At 45.0% G+C, this 27,872-nt stretch overlaps 1 protein-coding gene across 3 annotated transcripts; it reads left to right on the top strand.

The window, feature by feature from the left end:
• The first annotated feature begins 151 nt into the window (after positions 1-151).
• On the top strand, positions 152-27,872 carry NNMT (nicotinamide N-methyltransferase). Of its 3 annotated transcripts, XM_084781370.1 has the most exons (4): positions 5,210-5,600; positions 6,585-6,792; positions 16,832-17,177; positions 27,666-27,872. In XM_084781370.1, exons 1-4 carry the CDS (start codon positions 5,447-5,449, stop codon positions 27,684-27,686), a joined length of 729 nt encoding a protein of 242 aa, XP_084637496.1. In that variant the 5' UTR covers positions 5,210-5,446; the 3' UTR covers positions 27,687-27,872. The 3 variants fall into 3 exon arrangements, with proteins under 3 accessions (XP_084637497.1, XP_084637496.1, XP_084637495.1); XM_084781369.1 differs by lacking the exon at positions 27,666-27,872 and having other exon boundaries at positions 5,213-5,600; positions 16,832-17,303; XM_084781371.1 differs by lacking the exons at positions 5,210-5,600; positions 6,585-6,792; positions 27,666-27,872 and adding an exon at positions 152-263 and having other exon boundaries at positions 16,832-17,303.

Below are 27,872 nucleotides of genomic sequence, written 5' to 3'. Positions count from 1 at the left end.
CTTCCGGCCGTGTCCTTGAGGCCGTTTCCTGAGAGGTTCGACTAAACAGAGACGACTCACCTTGGGTGTGCCCAGCGCCATCCCATTGGCTTGTTGGGGGAGGGGTGAGTAAAAAAAAGTGGGGGGGGGGAGGGAGAAAGTGAGTGAAGACCAGCACTCATTTCTCTGCTTCCTATCGGGCTACATTATGAGCGGCCCCATTGCACTCCTCCACCAAGCCTTCCCACGGTGATGGACTGTATCCCTTCCAACTGTGGGCCAAAGTAGACACCCCCTCCCATAAGCTGTGTTTGTCAATTATTTAGTCACGGGGCTATCCCAAACAATGCTGTAAAGAACGCTGTGGCCATCTATGTACAGGTTTTCTCTAGGTGTGAACACTCTCTGGGTCTGGTGTCTATGGTTAATTCCTCTTCTCCGGAAATGCAGGGTAATGTGTTTTGGTAAGGTCCTTGGTTCTGGTCACATTATCACTTGAGCCATTTTGATGCACGTGTAGTAATGTTTCACTATGGTTTAAATTACATTTAGTTGATTAAGTTAGGTGCCATTTTATAGGTTTGTCGGCCATTCCTTTGTTATAAAAGGTCTGTTTGAGTCTTCCCTTTTCAACTTTATCTTCTTTTGGGTTTTCAAAAGTGTCCTTTAAATTCTGTATCCCCGCCACGGTGGCTCACACCTTTAATCTCAGCACCTGCGAGGTAGAGTCAAGCAGACCTCTATGAGTCTGAGGCCAGTCTTTGTCTATATAGTTCGACCATGTCTCAAAAACCCAACGATAAGTAAATACATGACTTCCCGGTCCCTCGTCAGCGCTTTATGCATAGCTTCTCTTATCTGCCAAGTGGTCCTCCTGTCCCTTAACATTCTTAACTGGCACACACTCAGATTTATAAGCCTCTCACTTATTAATGGCGTTTGTGTCCGTTTTAAGAAGGCCTTCCCTACACCCCAGGCTATGAAGACAGCCTTCTCTACCACCCTCTGAATCTTCAGACCCTCGTTCTGTGTATATAGTTGGTTAATACGACCTAACTGAACCTTGCTCACAGTGTGAGGTGGGGCTCTCGTCTTCTTCTCGTCCCTAGGATGCTCAGCTACCCCAGAACTATTTATTGCAAGCCCTTCTCTTTCCCTGCTGATCCGAGCCACCACTCTAGCACACATCAAAGGTGCACAGAACGCCTGTCCCCAGCCCCTCCACTCCGGCCCATGGATGGGTCTATTTATCAAGTCCGGTGCCGATACGGCTCAGGCTTAATGGTGACAGCCCTTTAATACGTATCTGTATCCGGTGCAGAGAGTCCTCCCACCTTCTTCTTCTTCTCCTCCAAGACTACCCACTCTTGGCCTTTGGCACTGCCATATAAAATTTAAAACCAGCCTGTCAAGTCCTAGAAAAGAACCTATTGGGATTTTAATTGGGATTTTACTGAGCCTATAAATCAATTTGGAGAGAAATGACATCTCTACAGTGTTAAGCTGTCTACTCCACAGAGTGGTGTTTTCCTCCACTTATTTAGGTCTTCTTTAATGTCTTTCAATAAAACTTGGTGCTTTGCTCCATTAATGCCCTGTATATATTTTGTTGTAGGTGCTTCATATTTTTTTAACGCCACCGTGGGAAAAGCTGATTTTGCACTTCATTTTGTAACTGTGGCTAACTGAAAAGGAAGTTAATTTTGCCAGTTGATTTTGTACCCAGAAGTTTGGCTTCTTGTGTTCATCCTGGCAGGTCCGTAGTTGCTCTTCATGTCCTATACAGAGCACCATCTTCGTAATGGAACCTCCCATTTTCTTTCCAATCCATCTATTTTTTCTTTATTTTTCTTATCCTATCTTTCCAATATTTCTGGTAGAATTTTTATTAAAATTGGTAACTGTTGCAAGGGAGGTTGTGTGCACCTTTAATCCCAGTACATCAGGAGACAGAGTTGAGTGGCTGTCTATGAATTCAGGGCCACACAGCAAGTTCCAGGACAGCCAGGACTGCATAGTGAGACTCGATCTCAAAAACAGACAAACAACCCTGATAAATGTTAACACATGTATCTCTGACCTCAAGTCAAAGAGAAAGCTTTCAAATTCAGCATCATTTGGCAAAATGTCTGTGCGTGATCTTTTTGTTGTTGTTGTTGGTTCTGTCTTTTTTGTTTTTTGTTTTTGTTCTTTTAGTGAGATAGGGTTTCCCTGTGTAGCCCTGCCTCTCCTGGAACCCTGTAGACCAGGCTGACCTTGAACTCAGAGATCCACCTGCCTCTGCCTCCCTGAGTGTGCCACCACACCTGGCTCTCTTCAAGATCTTTATTGGTAGATGAATGAAGCCTTATTCTGTCCTCAGTATCAGAAATGTTGTTATTATCTTGCATGGATACTGAATCTGAGCTTTCTTATTTCTTGTGCATCCATTGAATAAATCCGGTGAGCTCTCCTGTAATGTGCAAATGTGATGGCTGGTACTCACTGAACTTTTAGCTGTTAGATCCTTGTGTGTCACTGGCATAGACTGTTTTGGTTGTAGTCTAGCTGTCACAAGAACAGGCCTTTGAATTCGGGCTGCTCTAAAACAGGGCGGTGGCTCAGGGGAGTAACTGAACCTGTCCATGCCTCAGTCTCCTCAAATGCGGACGTGGAGATAATTGTCCTAACTCATAGAACTACTGTAAGGTTTAGTAATGTGTGCAAAATGCCTCAGTCAGCTCTTGGGACATCTTATGCACCACTGAAGTGTTAATGGTCTTACTGACTAGACAGTAATTAATTTAGAAACTTTGCATGAGTGAGTTTTACTTTGTAATTTTTCTACTTCACAAATAATCATGGTATTTGGATTTTCCCTAAACTTATAAGCATAGTTGTTGAAGAATCATGTGTGAATAAAATTTAATCTTTTTTCCTTCCTTCCTTCCTTCCTTCCTTCCTTCCTTCCTTCCTTCCTTCCTTCTTTCCTATGTACGTGTGTTCATGCTGCAGCACACGTGCAGAGGGCAGAGGACGAATTGAGGGATTTGCTTCTATCCGTTCATCGTGGGCTCGAGGGGTTGACCTCAGATTGTTGGGCTTAGAGGCAAGCTGACCTGAGGCATCTCACCAGGACTGGATGTAATTTTCAGTTTGACTTATTTAATAATTACAGGACTATTTAAAATGTGTAGGTGTTATACCTTCACTTAGGAATTTATAAACCTAAGTTCTAAGTGCTATAACGCATTGCTCCAAAACATCACTTGAGTACCTGTGTATCTGACACGTCGGGAGGCACCTCTCCCCTAATGGGTTAGTGCAATGGTGGAATCCTAGTCTCATTCCTGACAACCGATGCAGGGAACTTGGCTCTTTTATCCCCTTGACCATTTGGAAAAGCCAGAACGAAGCTGCATTCAGTAGATGAACAAAGAAGCCTATGTGTAGAGAATAGAGGCCTCCAGCTCCCCAAACAGGCAGAATGACACAGAAACAAGGGAAAAGAATTTAGCTGACTGCAGGGAGGGGCGGGTTGGTTCACATCAACCAGTTAGATTTCCCATACTGTGTTTTTATAACATTATCAACCAAAAAATTTTTTTGAGATGGGGTCTACCTATATAACCTATGGACCACCTTTCATTCCAAACCTTAATGAAGAGTCTTTTTTTTTTCTTTGAGATTGATTTATTACATATACAATGTTCTGCCTGTATGTGTGCCTGCCCACCAGAAGAGGGCACCAGATCTCATTATAGATGGTTGTGAGCCACCATGTGGTTGTTAGGAATTGAACTCAGGACCTCTGGAAGAGCAGACAGTGCTCTTAACCTCTGAACCATCTCTCCAGTTCCTGGGCTTTGTCACCAGAGAGCCTTTGCTCAGTCATGAGATACCAGGCACTCACTCCTATTGCACTTGGTGCAAAGACTCGGCTAATCAAACAGTATTTTGAGCAGTGACTCCAGGAAGTCGCCTGTGATGCAGAGCAGGAAATGCAGACTCAAGGCTCAGTCCTTAGCCTACTGCTCAGTTTGTTTATCACTTCTATAATAGTTTTAAGAGAAATAATTGACAGACAAAAACCAAGAGCAAATATATGCTGGCACAAAAATCAAGTGCTTGGCTAGGCAGGGTGAATTCTAATTGGCAATGTGATCCCAGAAATGGAAACAGAGGAAATTCTTTGAGGGAATTGAGGTTTCAGGCTTACTTTGAAAGCGCTGTCAGGATTCAGGTTCCGTGGAAGCAGCAGGGAGCTTGGGGAAGCTGAGTAGTGGCAGGTGTGAGGGGAAACCACAGATGCACTGGGCTGGCCTTGAGCTTCTGTGCAGCCAAGGGTGAACCTGAGCTTCTGACTCCTAAGGGCTGGAATTGCTGGCATGCAGCACCAGGCTAGATTTGTGCAGCACTGGGGATCAAGTCTCAGGCTGAACACATGATATAGGCAAGCACTCCACCAACCGAGTTATATTTTCGACCCTTAACCATGTTTTTGATTGGTTAATTCGATGTTCAAACATTTTTAGAATACCTTTTAATTATTCTTTGACAATTTCACACATTCTCAGAATGCATCTTGATTATACCCGACCTCAATTACCCCTTACACATACCCTTTCTGTTTCAGGATCCCCCCCACCTCACCCCACCTTTATAACTAACTCATTGAGTCCAAGTGGTGCTGCCTGCTGGAGTGTTGATCATGTTGGCTTGGCCTTGAGCTGGTAACCATAACCGCAATGAGCTCATGAGTGCAGCAGCCGTGCTTTATCTAGGAAGACAGTGTCCATGTTTAAAAAATTAATCTTTCCAAACTCCATCTGAGGTTCTGTTTTAAGCCGCCAACATTCCTTAGCCATGAGCCTATTTCCTTTCCCCACATTCCCTTTTCTTTCTTTTATATGTTTAAACTGAAACCATTCTTTGGGACTCTTTCTTTCTTTCTTTCTTTCTTTCTTTCTTTCTTTCTTTCTTTCTTTCTTTCTTTCTTTCTCTCTGTTTTTCTTGGAAGAATCCTTACAAGACCAAGAAGACAGAGTGGATTGTAGATGACCTGTCCCTCCGAACTCAGGGCTTCTTCCAGGAGTTAATCTCCACGATGAGCAGGGGTGCAGGTGGAGGTGTGGTGGGCTGGGGGTGTGGAGGTTGGGGGGGGAGTTTCTCCCATCTTCAGTCTTTGTAGCCAGCCGACCTTTACTGCTGGGTGGAGAGTTGCATGCAGGTCATGGCCCTCCCTCTGCCACGCCCCACATCTCCTAAGCTCCCTTCTCCAGTAATTTCATCACTTCCTGGAATAGCCTGACATCTGTGGTCTATTTCACTGTTAGTATTTAACAAACATCAGTCTCTAAGGGAATGGGAGGGCCTGGAGGAAGATTGATAGCTCAAGATTCCAAAAGCCAACTTCACAGAGTGACACCCTGGCTTCTGGGGGAGGGGAAAGGCGAGCAGCAGGCTAGTGGCACAGAGCACAGACACGATGGAATCTGGCTTCACCTCCAAGGACACTTATCTAAATCATTTTAATCCCCGGGCTTACTTGGAAAAATATTACAGCTTTGGGTCCAGACCCTGTGCGGAAAACGAGATCCTTAGGCATCTGCTGAAAAATCTTTTTAAGATATTCGGCCTGGGTAAGTTTGTCTGTTTAAATATGAGTCACATTGCATCTCAGGGATGACAAGACTTGTGTCTAGCCATCACTACTGGACAGTCTCTTGGCATCCCTCATTTATTTAATGAGAATAAAAATTAATATTGCCTCAGCTATTCTATGGTTTACAAAGTCCCTTTATATCCATTGTCTTTTGTGTGGTTGTGAAAAAGGAAACCAGAGGTCCTGAGTGCTGTTCTTGTAGCTCCAGTGACTTTCTAGGTAATTTGAAGGAGCCAGTCAACCCCTCAGGACACTTTAGAGAGTCTAAGAGAGCTAGAGAGCCTAAGAGACTGAGGCAGGAGGATAGCCATGATTCGGAGGCTAGTCTGGACTACACGGTTGGGTTTTTTCTAGGTTAGCCTGGGCTACCGAAAAAAAACCCACCTTGTCTCAGAAAAAAAGAAAGAAAGAAAGAAAGAAAGAAGGGAAGGAAGGAAATTGCAAGTTTAATTCTACTCTTGATTGAAAGGAATGTTTATTCATGAGGTAGAGACCTCCCCAAATATTAAGAACTGGGTGCTTTATTATTAATCTCAGTGTTTTATTTATTTATTTATTTTTGTTGTTTGTGTAAGTATGTGTGCACGTGTTGCATGCCTGTGCATGCATCAAGCCAGAAGAGAGCATCAAGTGTCCTCTTCCATTGTTCCCTCTATGTATTCCTTTGAGTCAGGGTCTCTTCCTAAACCTGGGGCTTGTGTCTGTATACCAGATGTGGACCTTACCCACTCCCAGGATATCAAAATAGCCCAAACAGCATGCCTCCATTCCTGACTGGGGGTGGGGTGGGGATAGAAAGTAGAAAGATATCTTAGCAAGTGCTGATAATGGAGAGTGGTGAGCGGTGAGTGGCGTGGCTGTCTGTTTGGTGTGCCTTTATGGCATTATCCCAGGAAAGACAGTGCCACTTCAGCTTTGCCTGTCTGCTTATGATGCCTGATCATCCCCTCTTCTGTACCAGGTGGTGTGAAGGGAAACCTCCTGATTGACATTGGCTCTGGCCCCACCATCTATCAGCTTCTCTCTGCCTGTGAGTCCTTCAAGGAGATCGTTGTCACTGACTACACAGACCAGAACCTTCGGGAGCTGCAGAGGTGGCTGAAGAGGGACCCAGGGGCCTTTGACTGGTCTCCAGTGGTCACCTATGTGTGTGATCTTGAAGGGAACAGGTAGAGCAGTGGTACCTGTTCTTCGACTTTCTGAAGGGACCTGATGTCTCTGTTAGCCAAGAAACATCATTAAAATCCAGTTGGAAACCACAAAAGAAACTCAAAAGACAGAGAGCAAAGGGGATTCCAGATGGAGAATGAGGGCTCAGGAGAATATGTTGGGTGCCAAATGCACCTTCTCAGTACTAATTTATTGATAGTCATCCAACAGAAAGGTGGTGGCTCTGTGTGTGCCTAACATTGACACCACCAGATTCAGCAAAACGTTGACAGGCTTTTTAACTGACAGAAGCAACGCGAAGCAATTATGGGAAAATAATTTCTTATTTACCATCCAGAAAGCTAGAACCTAAAGGGAGCTGGCAGATGCTCAGTGGTCAGTGCTTGCCATGGAAGCACAAGGGCCTGAGTTCAGATCCCTTCCCATTTATTTCAAATATTGGCCCTTCTTCAATGTGTCTTCTTAGCATCCTGATGGAAAACCAGCAGACTGCAGAGGCATAGCTTAGTCCTAGGCTGTCTATTCCACTCCATTATTCTGTGTCCTCTGGTTTTGTTTGCTTGTTTGTTTTTGTGGCAATGCTGTGCTGTTTGGTGACTATAGCCTTTTAGTTGTTGTAGAAGTGAGGTAGTGTGTGATTCCTGGTTTCTTTCCTTGGCGATATTTGGGCTTTGTGTGTGTATGATTGCATACACATTTTAGGATTGTTTTCCCCCAGCCCTATTGCTAGTGTTTTAACAGGAATGGCATTGGCTCCACAGACTGCTTTGGGTAATACGGACATGTTCATGATCTTGGTTCTTCAGCTCAGCAAACACATCTTTCCATTTTCTTGCTGTCTAGGATATTCTTCTCCATTGATGTTTTCATTGTAGAGGCCATTAGCTTGTTTTAGTTAAATTCCTTTTGAGGTTACTTGTTTATTTATTTATTGTAGCTGTTTTAATATGGTTCATTTTTTGATTTCTGTTTCAAATAATTCCCTACTGGGGCATTGTTATTTAGATGAGGGTTATGAAAAATTAGTGATTCTTGGTTGATGGTTAAGGGAACTAGCATCCATCCATCCATTTGTCCATCTGACCACCCACCTACCCACCCACCCACCCACCCACCAACCATCCACCTATCCATCCATCTACCCATCCACCCATCTACCCACCCACCCACCCATCCATCCACCCACCCATCCACCCACCCATCCCTCCTTCCATCTATCCACCCATCCACCCACCCACCCATCCATCCAACAAACCTAGGTTGAGTAAATGTGATGCACCACATAATACCAGTCCTTAGGCCAGAGCAGAGAATGAAACAGAGGAGACCCCTCTGTCCTACAGTGCCTAACAGGTGACAGATATACATCTGCGCATTTAGGGCCTTTGAGGCCATGGCATTTAGTAAGAAGTTGAGAGGCTGTCACTTTAACTTAGAAACCTCTTACACATTTAGCAGAAGTGAAGATACATTCTTAAAAATGGCATGAGTCTTGCTACTCGTTTTTTATATGAAGTACATGGTTCCTCGTTTGCTGTGAGGGTTTGGACACTATCAAAATGTATTAAACAAATACAGAATTGACGAGGTTTGATAGAATTTCAGAGAAAGTTTATTAAACAGAAACTCTCTGCCACTATGAGACAGCATATCTTTCTGAAATCCAAAGCACATGTCCAGAAAGCTCTGGGAGCTGCAGTCCCACTTTCCCTAGACATCACAGCCCACATCTCATTCAAAAATGAACCCTTCAGTCTGGCAAGATACTAAAAGAATTACTTATCTCCAGGCAGAATCATCAGCTCAGAACAATTGCCTCTTCAGACGCCCTCCCGTGCCCATCACTTGGCCTAGATGAGGAACTGTACTTTTGGCAGGAGGTGCCTGCATCTCTTCCTTATCCTCATACCAGATCCAGCAGCTTCGACTATTTTCAGAATGATAGTGATCCCATTCGGCTCTCTCACATCTTCGAGTACCTCTATCAACCTACAGTCCATTTTCCCCAAGATTATTTCTTCTTTATCTGAAGATATTTCTTGTGCTGATGACTTCCAAGGACAATATGAGCTAGCTGCTTTCTTCTGCTGCGTTGGGAGTGCAACTCAGACATTTAAAAAATCATTCATTTCACAATTGTTTGAAAGGTTTAAGCATTCAGTACCAAACCCTCACCTTAAACAGTGAGATAGTGATGTAAGTACCCTGTCATAAGCAAGGAAAATAAACTCTTTCCTTAAGAAATTATAGAAGTAGGAGCTGGCCTATTTCCTAGGTAGTTGGGAGCTTTAGGAGCCCTTGCTGCTGTTGCAGAGGGCCTGAGTTCAGTTCCAAGCACCTACATTTGGGTAACTCCTGTAAGGGATCTCACAGACACAGAAACACAGACACACAGACACACAGATACAGACACGCACACACCACACACACACAAAGAAAAAATAACTTAGAACAGAAAGAAAAGAAATCCTAGAAATAACAAGAGTTAGCCTTGTTTTTAGCCCCTCAGAACACATTGCTTAGCCTTGGGATCCCTAGATTAGCAGCTTCAATGTATCATGTAGCAGCATGTTAGAGATGCAGACTCTGGGGCTGGAGAGATGGCTTCACTGGTCAAGAACACTGGCTGCTCTTCCAGAAGACCCAGTTTCAATTCTCAGCATCCACATGGCAGCTAATTACTGTAACTCCAGTTCCAGGAGATCTGACACCCTTTCCTGGCCTCTGAAGGCACTAGGCACACATGTTGGTGCATTCAGGCAAAACACCTGTACATTGTTTTTTGTTCGTTTTGAGTTTTTGGCTGTTTGTTTTTACAAAGGCCCCACTGACTGTGCCCCATGAGCTCTGCTGAGGTGACCACGACGATGGGTGGAGAACTATGTCTAAAGCTAAGAGTCCTGCAGATTCACTGGGACCTGCAGGGGAAAAGAAGTGAGTTATGGGTGTGTTGTCCAAGCTCTCCTTCTCCACCTCCCATATAGCCAGTGCGGGCTTGGAGAGGACAGAGACTTCCAGGCACCTCTCTAGAGAGCAGTTGTTCCACTGAGCCTGCCAAGGAAAGAGGTGGAACACTGAAAAAAAAATGGCTGTTTTCTGAAGCCACAGCTCTCTGCACAGAGGCTGGTAAGGGCTGGCCACAGTGCTGCACATTGGTTGACCCAGCATTCAGGAGGCAGAGGCAGCAGGATTATCAAGTTCAAGGCCAGCCTGGAACTACAAAATGAATTCCAGCCTAGCCAGAGCTGCAAAGCATGCATTTCTTTTCATTACTATAGTAATCTAGCTGTCTGATGCTTTTTATCATTACAAATTTTAATATCTAATATATATTATATTAATTATATGCATTAGTTATACAAACACATTTTCTATACTTGAAAAATAAATAAAATATATCTATTTATTTTTAATATATTATATTTTAAAAAGCAAAAAAACCCAAAAGACAAGATTGTCACAAAACAAAATAAAACAAACACTAATCACACAGAAAATGTTGGTATATTGTTCAAAAATATGCACAACTATGCCAAATTTGTTTTTCAATCCAGTGTTCTGTCTTTGTTGCAACTGTCTCTGAATTTTCAAAGCCACAAAAGCTCACAGATACTGCTACTCAGGATCTTAATGGCCATGGTGGCAATCTGGTGACCGGAGGCATTTCTCTTTCAGATAGATACTCTCTCTTCCCTCAAGTACATCATCTCTCTGGGACTACTCATGGCATTGGCTGGGAAGTCTTCAATTAGCCATTTCCACCAAAGGATCTGGAACTCAGTGTACCCAGAGTAAAGTGATGACCCAGCCCGATCTCATTTGTAGCTAGTATTCCCAGCTCCTTGAATGATATCATCAGACAATTAGTTGGGTAGATGGATGACTGCAAAGCCTGGAAGTCAACCTTGTCATCTCCTTCTCTGTCATGGCTCATCTAACCCAAGCCTGGCTTCCCATCCATTTTTCTTCCCGCATTTCCCTTGAGTCAGTTTTATTTTTAAAATAGTTACCTACGTCTTTATCCAAGCTACCATTCCTGAGGAAGTAGACTTGTACCTCCACTACTTGTCTTTACACCCAGTTCTCTATAATCCTGGTAATCATCCCAAGATACACTTCTGACCAGAACCCTCCCCCTCTTCTGAAGCAAGGTCTTACTTGGTAGCCCAGGCTAGCCCATTTCTGCTTCCAGGGTATTATGATTATTGGCAGGCGCCACCACACTGAGTCATGACATACCTTTCCACAGCACCGTTTAGACATCCTAGGGTAGAAGGCAAAACTCCCAGTTTTGTGAATCATTCTCACTCCATAGCTCTGCTGTCCTAGGACTTGCTTTGTAGACCAGGCTGGACTTGAACTCAGGGAGAACTGCCCGCTGCTGCTTCCTGAGTGCTGGGATCAGAGGCATACGCCACCACAGCTGGTCCAGAAGGTAAAATCTTGAACATAATCAGCAAAGCCTTGTCTTGTCTGGCACCTGACAGTCTAAGCCCATGGGCATGCTCTTCCTTACGTCTTCTACCAGGTGGCCTTTGCACATACTGTCTTTTCATGCTGGACCATCTTCCTCCCCTTGCCTCCTCTTTGGCCTGGTCAGAGATGATGTATGTGTCCTTCACATCCCTGTGTACATGGCTCCTTTTTTGGCCCACTATAGAATAGATCAAGCTAGGATCCCAAGGTCCCATGTTCCTTTCCTCCGTGAGTGTATCCATGTCTTTTACATGTTGATGGGTGATCGTTAGATAAACTATTTTTCTCTCTTCCCCTCTGTTTCTCTTTTGTTCTCCCCTGAGTCCCCAGTACCTTTGAGTCCCCCAGAACCCAACACATAAGAGAGGTTCAAATATAAATGAATGAATAGATTCTGCCTGCCAGACTCTATACCCTATCTAAACTTCCTATCTGATTCAGGTGTGGACTGTGCCAAAGGGTGCTGCACGATTCTTCCTGCCTCTTACCAAGTTTATTTGACTTTTCTTTCTGTTGTTTAGCGATAGGCTCTTGTATATCACCGATGGCCTCAAGCTCCTTAAGTTTTTGAGGATAACCTTGAACTCCTGATCCTCCTGCGTCCACCTCTCAAAAGCTGGTATTGAGAACATGTGCTTGGGGCAGGAGAGCTTCTGTGGAGAGTCGGAGAGTCTGATGTAGCGGCCACCTTGCCTCTCCGGATAGGCAGAATCTTGAGATGGTTACTGGGTATGGAAGATAGCCTCACAGAGAGTTCTTACCAGGAGTCTGTACCTTTCCTTTCCTTCTCTGCCGTGTCCCCTAGGCCTGCGTAGATAGCATATTTAAAAAAGGAAATGGCAGCCTCTATTTGAAAGAGTCCAACTTCACAAGAAGAGCAATGGCCATGCTGCAGTTAGCTTTCTGTAAACCAGACGCCGTGCTGCTCCAATGTGTTTATCGCCTTCTCCTTGAGCTAACCGTGAGTGTGAGTGGTAATTGCCTCGGCCTCCAGGCGAGTCCATTTCCCTGTGGGTGTTATCCGCAGTGCTCAAGGAGTCCTGAGGAGTAATCTTTACACAGCTGCCTTGGCAACTGAGTTCACCAATGTTTGCTATGCGGCCAAGGACAAGCAGGTACCGAGGAGGTGGGAGAGCCTAACAAATTCCCCCTCGTCAGATTGGCACATTTCCTGTGAGCTTTCGAGATTTCACAGTGGGCTTCACAGTGAGAGAACAATTTCCATCATCGTCTGACTGGCAAGTGCTAGTTCTGTGGTAATTTGCGTCTTTAAAATAGCTTACTACACAATAGGGCACAAAGGTCCACTCTGCTTCTGACGTAATCGCTTAAGAACACATTCTCACGATGTCCCCAACCTAGAGGAACATTTTAAAACATAAAAAACAAAACAAAACAAAACAAAAATACCCAACCAAACCAACCCACTATGCTGCAGCCCCTAAGCCTCTTTCTTCTATATGTTTGTTATATATATGAGCCCCTTAAGTATAAGCAATCCCAGCTTCTCTGATCTACTTTCAAGTCTGTTACTCATAGGCTTCTATTGTTGAATTTTCAGTTTTTCTTAACATGTTCTGTCAAATTATTTGTGTTTAGTGAGGTTGGGTGGCAGCCTTGGAACAAGTCTTTCTACCATTAGGATGACACTTGCTGTATTTTGCCCAGTACTACAGAGAACCCAGCACAGGAGATTTTAGCATAGGAGATTTTTTTTTTTCAGACACAGGTTTTCCCTGTATAGCCTTGGCTGTCCAGGACTTGCTGTGTAGACCAAACTGGCTTCAAATTCACAGAGATCCACCTGCCTCTGCCTCCCAGAGTGCTGGGATTAAAGGTGTGTGCCACCATGCCTGGCTCATAGGAGATTTTTTTTTTTAACTAGAAAAAAAATCAAAGACAGATTAGGACAAAATGGTTGCCATAGGACCGTCTTCACCCCTGATAAGGAGCAGGTAGACCCCATTGAGGGTAATTTTTTAAAAAACGTTTATTTTTGTTATTTTAAATCTTGTATATGTGTCTGTGTTTGGGTATATGCCAGTGGGTACAGGGACCCATGAAGGCCAGAGATGTCAGATCCTCCTGAGCTGGAGTTACAGGTAGAAGTACACTGACTGGACACGGCAAGGGCTGTGTGCAAGAGAAGGGAGAACAGCAGGGGGTAGAGAATAGAGAAAGCACAGTGAGAGAAGCAAAGACAGAGCATGCATGTGCGCGCACACGCGCACACACACACACACACACACACACACACACACACACACACACGGGGGCAGAGTGTGCATAGTGAGAATAGCAGGGTTATAAGGAGGATGAGTAGCTGCGGCCTGTAAGCCTGGGAACTGGATGAAGTTCAGGATCTGGGAGGAGGTGAGAAGGGCTGGGCTGCTAGCATGGACTTGGAAATGTGTAACAGGTTCTTGGGCTGCTGAGGGAGCCTGGAGGCCAGCATGGGCTTTGATGTACCTGCTAGGCCCACAGGGAGACGCGTGTCCCTCCTGCCAGAGGTCAGGGAAATGGCTCTGATGGGAATCGGTTTCACAAGTTCCCCTCCTGCAGTCCAGGTTGATCTCATTGGACTGCCTTTGGACATCGGGGAACTGGAGTTTCCTTTGGACCTGACGCTCAAGTCTTCTGCAAGAGCAGAATGGCTAAAGCGCCGAGCCATCTCTCCAGCCCCCATGTAGTTGTTCTAGAAACTCTCTGATAACAGCAGTTGGCTAAGCCTCTACCCCTTTCTGTGCATTTCTCACTCTCCCCTCCCCTCCCCCTGCTCCCCTCCCCCCTGCTCCCCTCCCCTCTCTTCTCCTCCTCCTCCTCTTTCTGCTCTACAATCTTGCTACACAACCCAAGATGGCCTGGACTCACACATCACCCGCACAATCCCCCTGCTTCACTTGTGAAAGCAAGGATCAAAGGTGTAGGCCATCATTCCTCCAGGCCCCCTTTTCAGACAAGGCAGCTTACTGAGCTGGAAACATTTCCATCAATAGATACATTTAAAGCAGGACCCAGAGGTTTTCGATGTATCCAGAGTTCTGTAATCTCACCTGGAATTGTTGTAGAGTAGTTTTGTTAGGTCCCCAAAGAAACCCTGTACCCACTGGCAATTGCTTTAACTCCTCACCCCTCAGCCCCTGCCAAATCCCTCAGCTTCTGGAAACCTCTGTGCTGCTTTCAATCTCTAGAGCTTTCCTGGACATGGCATGTAAGTGGGACTGTGTAACACATAGCCTTTGGTTTCTGGCTTCTATTCCTTAGTATGATGTCTCCTGGTAACCATGATACCCATGTTGTATGATACCCATGTTGTATCACATATCAAAGCCCATTGTTGGCAATTAGTACTCTCCGGTGTGTCTCTCCCACAATTGAGTTGCTGATTTATAGGCTGATGGGCATTTAGATCATCTTGGGTCATTTAAGGACATATATACACAAGGATATAGGCTTTTATGTGTGGCTATATGTTTTCTTTCTCTTGGGTATATGCCTATGAATGGAGTGCAGGGCCATGCAGAAAGTTTTTAATTTTCTTTTTTCAGAGACTTCTAGACTGTTCTCTGAAGGAGCTGAACTAGTTTAGATTCTCACCAAAAGTGCATACGGCTTCCTTGCCAGCACGTGTTACCTGTCTTTTTCAGGCGCTGGCTCTCCCAGTGGGTGTGAAATATGATTTTGTGGTTGGGGCATGTTTCTCTGAGGGCTGGTGACACTATCTTTCCTATGCCCATAGTCAAGCCTCTCAGATGAAAAGTTAGAGCAAATTCAAAGCCCGCTGGCAACTAACTGAATGTGCCAGGCTTAAGACTGGGGGTGGGGTGTTTCAAGGCAGGGTTTCTGTGCATAGCCCTTGCTGTCTTGGACTCTGTTTGTAGACTCACAGAGATCGGCCTGCCTTTGCCTCCCAACTGTTGGGGCTAAGGACATCTGCCACCATGCCCAGCCTCAGGCTTAATATTTTTTAATCAAACAGTCAAACTACATAGTCATAGACAACTTCCCCCACCTTGAGAGTCATTCTGCCTAGGGGCAGATTTAAGTTTTCCTCAAACCACTGACTTTTGCTCATGACCAGAAGTTGTTCCAACTTAAGAACTTAAGCTCTTCTTTCTCGACTGGTGTTGGACCACCTTCAACTGTCTCCATCAACTTTTGCCTTCAGATGGCCATCTCATCTCCTGGGCGTGTTTCAGATGAGCGGCTGTGTTCCCTGAGTAATTTACATCTGTGCGTGTGCCAGGATTCTTTGTCAAGCAGTTCCCTCAGAGGGTTCTGTACCGGTGACAAGGTTTTTTAGTGGAGCTCAGGGCTTGGGTACGTACGTCACGACCCTTCTTCCCTTTCTCTCCAGCTTTCTGCTAGTTTCTGGTCCCCAACTCCAGTGTCTCTAGTGTGGTTGGCGTGTTTATTTACTTTGCTACTTTATTCCTTCTTTTCTCCCCTGACAGACTCAAAATGGATCCCGTGCGTCAGTCAGCTTTTCATTTCTACGAGACAGTTGGTTTGCGATGAGACTTATTTTAGCTCACACGTTCATGTTGTTTAGAGGTTTATGGTGGAGTATCACAGTAGGAGCACGTGATGGAGAAAAGCCACTCTATTAAAAGAGAGAGAAGACACTAGGGCCCTATGCTCCCCTTCGAGGACACACCCACAGAACCGTCTCACTAGCCCCCACCTTCTAATGGCTCCACCACTTCTCAACAGAACCGAGCTGGCCACTGTCTTTGAGGGACTTTCCAGATGTAAACTATAGGACCATACACAGGAAATAGACATGTATCTGCAGTCAGGAGAAAGAGAGTGACTCCAGACCCTAGCCACATGATAAGATAATCAATAAAGTTTTCTTTCTTTCTTTCTTTCTTTCTTTCTTTCTTTCTTTCTTTCTTTCTTTCTTTCTTTCTTTCTTTCTTTCTTTCTTTCTTTCTTTGAGCCAGAGTTGCACATAAGCTCTTGTAGCCCAGACTTGCACTCATTAGGCAGCCAACTTCTGATCCTCCGGCCTCCACCTCATGAGTGGTGGAATTGGAGACAGGCAGTACCACATCCAATTTACAAGCTGCTGGGGGTGGAGCCCAGGGCGTAGTACCTGTTAGGCAAGCACTCTGTTGTCAACTGAGCCAAATCCCCAGGCCCTGTGATCAACAGCTTCTAAACCTGTTTGTTCTAGATCCCATTTCCCCATTAATAGGTAACTACTATAAGGACAATTAGTCAGCATTTATGCCCCATGACTACTTTCTGTGTGAGGGTCAACTTGCTACCATCTTGCAGTATCGCAGAGCTCAAGGACAGCACTAATAATTTTAAACATATAATAATAAAAGACTGGGAGAAGGAGATAGGATTATTGTGATTAATTTCATGTCATTATTTACTTTATAAGGAGATTTGACCCAGCTTTGGCTAATAGGGTAACATTCCCAGACACCAGATTAAGATGACTTAAGGTCTACAATATGGACCACACTGACATCCTTAGCCCTGACCAAAAAGATCTGGGGTCCCCATAGCTACAGCAGTGAGTGATGCTGGTCCATGCCTGTTTTTCAGAACCAAAGGACCTGAGAAGGAAGAGAAGTTGAGGCAGGCAATCAAGCAAGTGCTGAAGTGTGATGTGACCCAGAGCCAGCCTCTGGGTGAGGTCTCACTGCCTCCTGCTGACTGCTTGCTCAGCACACTGTGCCTGGATGCTGCCTGCCCTGACCTCCCCACCTACCGAGCTGCCCTGAAGAACCTGAGCAGCCTGCTCAAGCCAGGGGGCTCCCTGGTGATGGTGGATGCCCTTAAGAGTAGCTACTACATGATTGGAGAGCAGAGGTTTTCTAGCCTTCCCCTGGGATGGGAGGCTGTTCGGGATGCTGTGGAAGAGGCTGGCTACACCATTGAGCAGTTTGAGGTGATTTCTCAAAATTACTCTTCTGCCACAGCCAACAATGAAGGGCTGTACTTCCTAGTGGGGCGCAAACCAGACAGATCTGAATGACACCCTGGGTCCCAATTAAAAGCTTGCTGGTTCATTTCAGGCTGTGACTCTGACTACAGTGCTCTCCGTGAGAAGCTGACTAGTGGGGTCTCATGGTTCAGGGATGGGTGGGCAGTCTAGGCTGAGCTCCTGAACCATTGTTCTGTGTTCCATACACATATTAATGCTATGGAATGCTCAGGTGAGTAACCTAGAAATCTGGGCTCCCTTCTTTTGTATATTCACAGAAGAAGGCATCACCACCACAGACATACAGACACTACCACACCTGGGAATCACACGTAAGTCAAGCTCACACCACAGAAACATCAGTTTTTCCACTGTTAGCCTCCTAGGGAATTGCTGCATCCTTCTCTTGTACTCTTCCTGCAGAGACTGGCACACCCCAGCCTCTGATGCTGATAGATCTACTCTGGGCTCATCCAGTCTCTAATGGATGCTCACCCCAAACACCTGCACCGGTCTGTCTTCAAGGTTCAAGGACGGCTGGTCAGTTACTTCTTTTTATTCATCCCAGTGGTCCAATCTTTTTCTTTTCTAAAGTTCATCTCATCTTCAAATTCTATCGCTCATGGATGTCTCTCCCTAGGATGTTATCTAACCATTCTGTGCCTCAGTTTCCTCACCCACACAGTGAAATTGAGATGGAACTGCTTGTCAAGGTGATGAAAATGAACTAAAAGCTCGAAAGAATCCAGAAGAATGCTCGTTACACACTAGGCATCTGATGAATGATGATGGTTAGGTCATCATTATTGTCACAACCATCATCTTCCCGTCTTTGTTGTCAGTTGCCAAAGCAGCTGAGGAGAGATGTTTTTATCTCCAAGTAGGAGAGGAGTCCTTCTCGGGGGGGGGGGGTCTCCACTGGTGTGGCTTGTCAAGAGCATCCATGAGAAAATGGTTTCCACACCACACACTACCAGGTCCTTTCTGATTCAAGAGCTATCCAGCAAACATGTATTTAGCACCCTCCATGTGTCTTTCCTGTGCCAGGTCCTGGGGATATAAATGAAGTCCCAATGTCAGCTGGCTCAAGAGCCCTCATCTTTGCAGATACAGTGACATGTCAAGTGCTCCCCGATGCTGCCAAAGACAGTCCTCTCTGAAGTCCCTACCCAGAGTTCCCTTGCTTAGTATCTTCTGCTCAGGCTGTCCAGCCTGACAGTTCTGAGCAGGGTCACGTAGAGAAAGCTACTGCCCTGCCTATATGTCAGAGCCATGCTGGCTTTGGGCAGAGAGCTCTTACTGTCTATATCAAAGTTGGCCAGAGCAAATGCTTTCTGGCATCGTGGGTCATACAGTCTTTCTTTATTGATGGATTGATTGAGACAGGGTCTCACCATGTAGTTTTGACTGTCCTGGAACTCACAGAGCTCCACCTGCTTCTGCCTCCCAAGTGCTGGGATGAAAGCCTTGCTCAGATAGTCTTGATCACAGCTAGTGAACCCACAGTTGGAGCAGAATTGGCCACAGATGACATGTAAATGAAAATACAACTTCACTCCCTGAAACAGGTGGATAGGTAGATTTGGACTATGGCTTGTGGTGGGTAGACTTTGAGCTGCCTCCGGAAGCAGCTTTATTTTGTGGTTCAGGTTGAAGTATCCTGGGGACACTTGGTATAGCATGAAATACTCAGTCCTACTTGTAAGGGTTTGAACCCTATACAAGGGTCAGGCCAGGGGACAGGTGGAATATTGTTTCTTCTACACTCTGTCCAAACTGTTTCATTATCTTTATTGCTGTTCCTCTAAATCAAAACTTCCAAGCTTGAAGGCATTCCATAAATACAAACAGAAAATGGGGAAACAATGCCAGGTGAAGTGTCCACTACATCAATATTTTCACACTGAAAGTTGCCATTCATTGGAGTATCATAAACTCAGTTGAGAGCACCACAACACACATTATAAAACCCACAGAACAATCTTGGCAAAAATATCCTGATAATAGAGTGCCATGCAACAATATTTTATGAAGTTTTGCTTTACAAATCTGCATTCCCATCTGCTCACATACTGACCTGCACTTAGACACAGCTAAGTTAGCACTGTAGGCGTCCTCCACCCAGAGTTAGCTTTCTGGCTGTGCATCCATCTGAAAGATATTTATTACATTCCTGTTACTGCTGTGTTAGTTTCCTTTATGTTGCTGTGATAAAATACCCCGACAAATGGCAACTTATGGGAGAAAGGAGTTTCAAGTTACGACTCCAGGTTACAGCCCATCGCTGTGGGAAAGTCAAGGCAGGATCTTCAAACAGCTAATACCACCTCCACCATCAGGAGCAGAGAGAAACGAATGTACACATGACCAAATACTTGCTTCTTGATCTATTGCTTGGCTCAGTTTCTCCACTCTTACATAGTTTAGGACTCCCTGCAGACCCTGGCCTGGCTCTTCCCACATTGGTTGACTTAAGACAATGTCCCCACAGTCATGTACACAGGCCAAGGTGATGTCGATGACCCTTCAGTGAGCCATTCATTCTAGGTGTCGAGTTGACAATGAAGGCCAAGCATCACAACTTGCTTATTTGTTGGCGGATTACGACACAGCATGATACAGCATTTGCTACTGGCTTGGAGCCAGAAAGTTGGGAGACCAGCTGCCTGTACTCTGGGCTTTGGAGACTGGACTATGAGAACTCACATTTTTTTCTTTCATGCAGAGACAAAATATGCCGCTGCGGTGGCTGCTGCTTCCTAAAGAATGCTTAGTCTCTCGGAGAAACTTATATACAACTATAACACCATGGGTGAGAGAAGGCCTCAAATGGAGTGTCGGTAGCACTGCGTGCTTGAAGGGAGGGTTCCAAAAAGCATAGTATGTGTTCTGGGTCCTGCTGGCTGAATAAGGATCTGTTTGGCAACTAGGAAGGGAGGAGAAGCCTGGGGGACAGTGTGTGTCAAAGCATGAAATGACCCTTCTAGTGGCAGACAAACCCACCGCCGCCACCCTTTACCACATTGTTTTTTTCAGTGACACACAGTCCTAAGCAAACAGTTGGCTTCTGGTTTTTTGTTTGTTTGTTTGCTTGCTTGTTTGCCTTTTCGGGAATCAAACAGACCAACCAAGTCATGAGCAAACACAGACTTTGGGAGTCACTCTGGTCCCAACTTGTAAATGTCTTTGACCGCTGACCCCGCTCAGCTTCTTCTGGCGGGCTACCTGAGGGAGGTGTTGACCAGGTTCACCCTGAGTTAAACTTGTGCGATGTAGGAGGCTGCATGGCTATGCGTAATGCCCTGGGGAAGACCATGGAAAAAGAAAGCTATTAAAGAGGTGGTTAGCCTATTTAGTGCTGTGCAGCCCAGCCTTGGTAATTTCCTATCATCTGGCTGTCAAGAGTAATCAAAGGAGATGTTTGTGATATGGCTTACCAGGCTCCGCTTTGAAGGCTGTGACTGCCTCCCTAATTTTAACTTCTGGCCAACTCAAGGATGCGAGGCAACTAGTAAATCATATGGATGGGGAGAACATTGGGAATTGAGAACAGAAAACATTATCATCCTTAGGGTACCACGCGACTTTCATCAGGCTGGTGGTCCTTCTCGAAAACAGGGGCAACAGGCATCTCTCAGGACTTGATGAGATGCCCAGAAAGCCATTCTAAAACCTGCTATGCTATATTCAAAAATCTGCAGTCCCTCCAGGACAGCCATTGAAACACAAGCTGCTGCAGTCATTAGATTTTCTTAATGAACACAGGTAAGTGTGGTCTTCAAAACCTGCTTTGTCTTTTTATCCACGTCTGCACCAGGGACACTTGGAATCCAATCTTCTTTGGAGAGAGGCATTCACTCAGAAGATATTTATCACATTAGATTCTAAGTCTTGTCTCTGGCTTCATGGGCCTTAAGCCCTGGGGAAGGACAGAGGTCATGGAGTCTCACAGCTCCTAGGAAGTTTATGTACTAGTTAGCTTTAATTGTCACCTTGACACAGGCTAGAGTCATCTGAGGAGAAAGCCTATATTGAGGGATTGCTTACACCAGATTGGCCTGTGGGCATGTCTGTGGGGGATTGTCTTTAATGGTAATCGATGTAGGGGAGCTCAGCCCACTGTGTGCAATACCATTCCCGAGGCATCTGAAGGAGAGATAAACATTAAACTTGTTTAGATCACAAGTGGGGGATGAGAAAAGACTTGTGAGAGAACAGTTGATGTTTATCCCCTTAGAAGTTGAACCACCATGTGGGGGAGATTGGTTATTAACCAGCTGAGAAACATCCTTGAACAAATTCTGAGAGGAGGTATAAAAATGAGCCAAAAACAAGAGGCAACGCCTTTGGAGACTCTACTTCAAGATGCTTCTAGAAAGAACCGCTGGAGGGAAGGCTTCGGGGCTCCAGCTGAGGTTCCAGATTCTGGTTGCTCCAGGTTCCAGCAGAAGAAATCCTGCTGATTATGCCAGGAGAAACGTTCCTCGGAACTGGTATCCTTACAGTTTTATTACTGTATTCTTTAATCTTCTTTTCCTATTGTTTAAGTTAGTCAGGTTATAAGTGAGGTACTGTCGGTTAATAAGTTTGTAATAAACTATACTTGGTTTTAAAACTTGAACCTACAGGCATCTATTGTGGTTCTGGATGGTATAAGAAAGATGGATGAGCATAAAGTAGCGAGCAGCCAGTGAGCAGTATTCCCTCATGATTTCTGCGTAAGGTTCCCATCCAGACTTCCATCCGTGGTGGACCTGGAAATGTCATCCCTTAAGTTGATTTTTCAGAGTGCCTCCTCAAGCAACAGAACAAAATTATACTATCAAAAAGTGGATCTTTTGGTCCCCAGAAATCACCAGCCTCTTCTGACAGAGTCCATCCAGACAAGACACGACAGGTTTATCTCACAGCTTTTGTGGATAGCCAGGTCTGTGTAGCTCAACTCTGTCAGAAAAGATGTCAGCTTCTACACTGCGTTTTGTTTTGTTCTGAACACTATAGCAAAGAGAAACGCTACTGTGAGCGGAACCACTGGCACATCCTGCTTCGTATTTTCCAGTGGGAGTAAGAATCTCAACTTTTTTGTCCTCCATCTCTCTCACCCTTGCTGTCCAGTTTCACGCATTGAGTGGAAGCGCATTGCTTGACCTCGGTGTGGCCAGCAGAGGGCGCACACGGTTCTTACAAAAGCCTTTCCGAGCTTGGGCCCATTTAGGCCAGAAGGAATTTAAATAGAAATTAAACCTTCCGAAACAAGAAACCTATTTCCTTTGGACACCCAACGTATGAGGTTGCTAAGAAAAGGGGAAGAGAGCTCAGCACATTTTTCTCTAACAAAAAATATGTGATTACTTTTACACATTTAAATTTTTTCCCCTTTTGGGTCTATACACAAAATGCAAATTTTAATAACCCATACAGAGGCTCTGGGCCAGTTTAGCATGAGAAATCTTGAATATTAGATTATGCAGTTAACTTATCATCACCTTCTATTTCCTGTTTATTCAACAAAGGGGCAAGAAGTTTTTGTGCTTTTGCAAATCTTTTAATATTAAAAAAAAAAAAATCAAGAAGTCTTTCCGTGGCTTTGGTTGCTGACCAAAAGACGAGGCTCCAGATTATAATTTTAATTTTAATGGTGTCTGGCAAATTAAAGGGAAGACTTGGGCTGAACTTCAAACTTTCCACAGATCATTGAGTTAATATTAGCTTTGTTCTGACTTAAGTGTTGAGAACCCAGAAAATAATTTCTCTCCTGCCTAGTTATCATCTTTCCCCTTTCAGGGAAAAAAAAAAGCTGTTGGCTATTTAATAAACAGGTAGGTTGTTTTCATCCAAGTGACTTCATGCCCTCCAGGGGCAGGCATGTAAGCAATGCAGAACACAGGGAGGAAAACAGGCAGTTCTAAAACAAGCTGTTAGTTGATTGCCCCTTAACCGCTCAGTGCTGAGGTTTCTGTCCCCCTTAACTTGTCCCACCCTCTGTAACTTGGTAAGTGTGAGAAAGCTCATCTGCTTAATATAGCCTTTGCTCTTGTCAATATATCAACTATGTCCTTCTAATATGAATGAAGACTTGGAAAATGACAAGCTAACACCTCTTGTTTAATTGCTGAAGAGCTGAGGCTGAGGTCAAGGCAAAGCACTTTACCTTTGAAAACCCTGGTTTTCCACTGCAAAATGAGAGGTTGAGTTATGGACCCACAAGGCCCTGCGTTCTATGAGTGTGTATGTGTGTGTGTATGTGTGTGTGTGTGTGTGTGTGTGTGTGTGTGTGTGTGTGTATGTGTGTGTGTGCATGCGTGTGTGTTCGTGTGAATTAAAAACCATGCCTGTTGAAATAGAATTCTAACACGAAAGCTACCTGAATTAATCCTATCCTTTAAGATTCAGGTAAAGCAGGTGGGGCTGTAGCTCGGTTGGTAGAAGGATTTCCTAGTACACAGAGCCCTGGGTGTCACATGAGATCTAGTATGGTGGCTCGTGCCTGTAATCCCAGCACTAGGGTGGTGGAGACAGGCGGAATCATCTCTTTTTAATCATGACCTGGTCTTCCGCATCTCACAACCTCTGAGCAGAGTCCTCCTGATCCTATGGTGTCCTAGATCCTCCTAGCTATGGCATACTTAGGCTGTTGGCTTGACCAAAGCTTCAAGATTTCAAGACAATGGGACTCATTCCCACTGGATAACGGAAGCAATTTAAACTCGGTATCTACATTAGTCATGGTTCCTTACAGGAGCAGAACGGACGGAATGTATATAATTATAAGAGGGGGCTGATGAGATTGCCATGCATAAGCAGAGATTGGAACATCCTGCGATAGCTGGGTGCAGGCTGCAGAGCCACGGAAAGCAGGAGCTGCTCTGCGAGAAGCTGGGAACATTCGAAAGAGGAACCAATGATGCAGGCTCAGGATGAGAGGAGAAGGCCTCTCTAGCCCAGCTAGCCCAACTCAGGGCTCAAAGGCTGAAGAACCTAGGCACCTGGTGTCTGTGAACTTCAGCCACAGCAAAACCTGAGCTTATTCAAGAACGTTCATGAGTGAGATCCCGAAAGAGGAGAAGGGAACGCAGCCCCCATCCCTAAGCAGGAAACTACCAAAGGAAATGTTAGTTTCCTCCAATTGAGTCTCATTGGGTTTACAAACCACACCTAAGGCAATCCTGTGCCCAGCAGTAGGCAACCAAGAATAAAATAAACCAACAATAAAATGAACTCAATGATAATTTTTTTGGAGCATTTTGTGTTTGTTGGATTGCTTTTGTCTCATAATGCTTTGTCTGGGCCTTTTATTTTAACCTTATAGGTCTTTTGCTTTACGTTATGGTTTTTGATTTGGTGTTTTTATGAGATTTCTATATAAGCGAATGTGTGTGTCTCTGCATCTATATGTGTTTCTTGTTCTTTTTCTTTGCCCCCCTTTTTGTTTGTTTTGTTCCTTTCTTTCCTTCATTCCTTCTTTCCTTTCCTCCTCATCTGTCTCTTCCTCCTCCTTTTCCTTCTTCGATGCCTGTTTGTTTTCTAATGAGAGATGGAAAGAAAGAATGTGAATTTGGGTGGGTGGGGGAGGATCTGGAACAAGCTGGGGGACGCGAAACCATAACTAGAATATTCTGTATGGGGGAAAAAAAGGATTGAGAGCTCAAGCTTGCTCTTTCTGCTTCGTCCCAGATTGCTGGATGGTGTCACCCACATTCTGTAGGGTCTCCCCCGTCAGCTCACACACCTTCATGGCACTCGTCTCTACAAAAAACTCTCAAAGATACATCTTTCAGAGCCATCTTACCAAATTTCTTTAATCCAGTGCAGTTGTTACTGGAGCAATCAGGGTTAGAGCCTGAACCCTGACAGCCCTAAGCCTGGGCCACCTGACCTCAACAGGCCAACTAGGGAGCTGAAGTGATTGGGGGAAATGCAGAGATTTATTCGATATAGCCATGCTGGAAATGACCCAAGAGGCCAGTGACCTGGCCTTCACTCCCAAGTCAGCCTTTGGAGTTCTGATGCAAAGTTTAGGTCTAAATAGGGGGGCTGTCTGGACCTCCTGCAAGGTGCTCTGACAAGTGCCACAACTGTGTGAAATCTCAAACAAGTTCCTGATTGTTTGGCATGGAGGCCTCAGCCTTTCCTTCTCCCAGCACAAGATTCCTGGGGGGAAATGTGTTGGGGGGATGGTCTGATGTATTTTGATGCTAATTAGTGCTTGCTGTCTGTGTGACCCACCTTTTGCTTAATAAAAAGCCATCCCACCTGGGCAGGGCAAAGGAGATAGGTGGGGCTTAGAGAGAGAGGAATCTTGGGAAGAAGAAAGGATGGCCATGAGGAGAAAGGAGAGAGACCTGAAGGGAAGAAAGGAAGGCTGTCATGGGTTAGATGGAGGAGAAACACATGGCCAGGGTTGATGGAGAACCCGGCCCAAATGAAGAACATGAACAAGTATATGGGATTATAGGTGAGAAGTAGCTTGACAGAAGTTATTAAGAGCAGATGGCGTGGGATTGAGGCAGGGATCCCATGCCTGCCCCACTATGGGAGGTAGTTTAGAGGATTGATATCTGCCCTGCCCCAGGTTAACTAAGGCTATTTTAAAATATAACAAGTATCTATGCCTTGATTGATTGCTAGCCGGGCCTATAGATAATACATGTAATTTTAAAAAACAATAGAAATGTCAGTTCCTTGGGGGTGTTGTTGCAATCATCGGGTAGCCAAAAGGAAGGGCACACGTGTCTTTTTAGAATATCTGCATCCCTGCCATGATGATTCCAAAGTTAATAAAGTGTCTGAGTCAGGGTTTTGTTGCTGTGAAGAGATACCATGACCAGAGCAACACTCATAAAAGAAAACCTTTAAAGGAGGTTGGCTTTTGGGGTTAGAGGTTTAGTCCATTACTGTCATGGTGGGAAGCATGGTGACACACAGGCAGGCATGGTGCTGGAGTGGTGTCTGAGAGTTCTACCGTATGGATAGGCAGGCAGCAGGAAGAGAGAGAGACACTGGGCTTGGCTTGAGCTTCTGAAACCTCAAAGCCCCCCCCCCCCCAGTGACACACTTCCTCTAACAAGACCACATCTACTCCACACCTCACAGTAGTGCAGCTCCCTATCTATAAGCCTATGTGGGGCATTTCCATTTAACCACAACAACCCAAGTCAGACACCACAAGACCACCTCTTGTCAATCCATCCTACAAATGCATTGCTTTAAACAACACTTACTCCATCTCCAAACAGAGTCAACAAGGCTGTGGTCTCCCTAACACATTGTCCTGGGTACAACCTTCCTCAGAAGAGGATAGATTTTCTGATAATATGCCCCCTATAAGAACATGCAGAGGAGAAGGAGACAGTGCACAGGCTTGGTAACTGTAGAAGATGTTGTAGTGTGCACCCAGACACCCTACACACTCACACTGAACTTACACACCTAGCCCCTGGCTGCTCTTACTGTCCACAGCACACAGCAGCCTCTTCTCAGGAGATGTGCTCTTAGCTGATGGGAGCCATCTAGTGATAAGCCACTGTCCTCAAGGCAGCTCCCATCGTCCTCAAGTTCCAGAAGGTTTAAACAGCATGACCTCCGGAAGGGAGCTCGCTTGTTAATGCAGCTCTTGTTACCGCGCCTTTGCCCTCATCAATTCAGCCATCACTAGAGTCTACCTGACATCACAGCCTTGCCAGGTCTCTCCCATTTCCCTTGCTAGTTACCCTTAAATGTGGTCGCTGGGGTCAGATATGGCAGCACACATCTTTACTCCCAACATTTGGGTGGCAGAGGCAGACAGATCTCCTAGAGGTGGATGCCAGCCTAGTTTACATATAGAGATTCTGTCTTAAACAATAACAGCAACAACAACAACAACAACAATGACATGACATCTCAAATCCCTGGACTGGACTTCTGAGAAACCAGTTTTAAAGGTAGCCCACAGGGAGGCCTCCTGAGGCTGAAGTTGCCATGGGAACATGATTTGAAGTTTTCATTGACTTAAGTTACTGCTGCTTTCAAAAATGTTTCTCTGACCAGGGCTAAGTTCCTAGCATCAACAAAAGGCAGCTTTTTAAAGATCCTAATCCAATGGGGGGGATTTCTGCTCTTATCATGTTATTTTGTCTCTCTGTAATTCCTGTTCCAGGGATCCAATGCCTTCCACAAGCTTCCACAGGCACCTGCACACATGTGGTGGATATAAACTCACACAGGCACACCCAAACACATAAGTACAAAATTTAAAAAACACCTTGTTTATAAGTTTCCTCCGTGATACAGCCAATTATGTTTTTGATTCCAGGGTCACAGTTAATCTTTGCCTTTATCCACCCTCCTGATTTTACAAGTAAAGACACCAAGGCATCATGAGACATGATAGCACCTGGGTGGCATCCTTCTGAGCCTCAGTCTTTTTAAAAAGCAAGAATAATAATCTGTGCTCTTTCTGCTTTGTCACAGCCCATGCAGAAGAAAGCCTAACTCGAGCTGGAGCATCGCCTCTTGTTTGAGACTAAGGCCTACAAATGCCTACCACACCTCACATCAAGTAGAGAGTCTGCTTTGCTCACAACTGTCTGAAACTTTAGCTTCAGTGGATCCAACACCTTCACACAGATGTACATGCGGGGAAAATACAAATTCACATACAAATATATAAATCATTAA

Source organism: Acomys minous (assembly GCF_964271855.1).
Source record: "Acomys minous genome assembly, chromosome: 5".
Classification (NCBI taxonomy): Eukaryota; Metazoa; Chordata; class Mammalia; order Rodentia; family Muridae; genus Acomys; species Acomys minous.
This window is presented reverse-complemented; position numbering and strand designations above follow the sequence as displayed.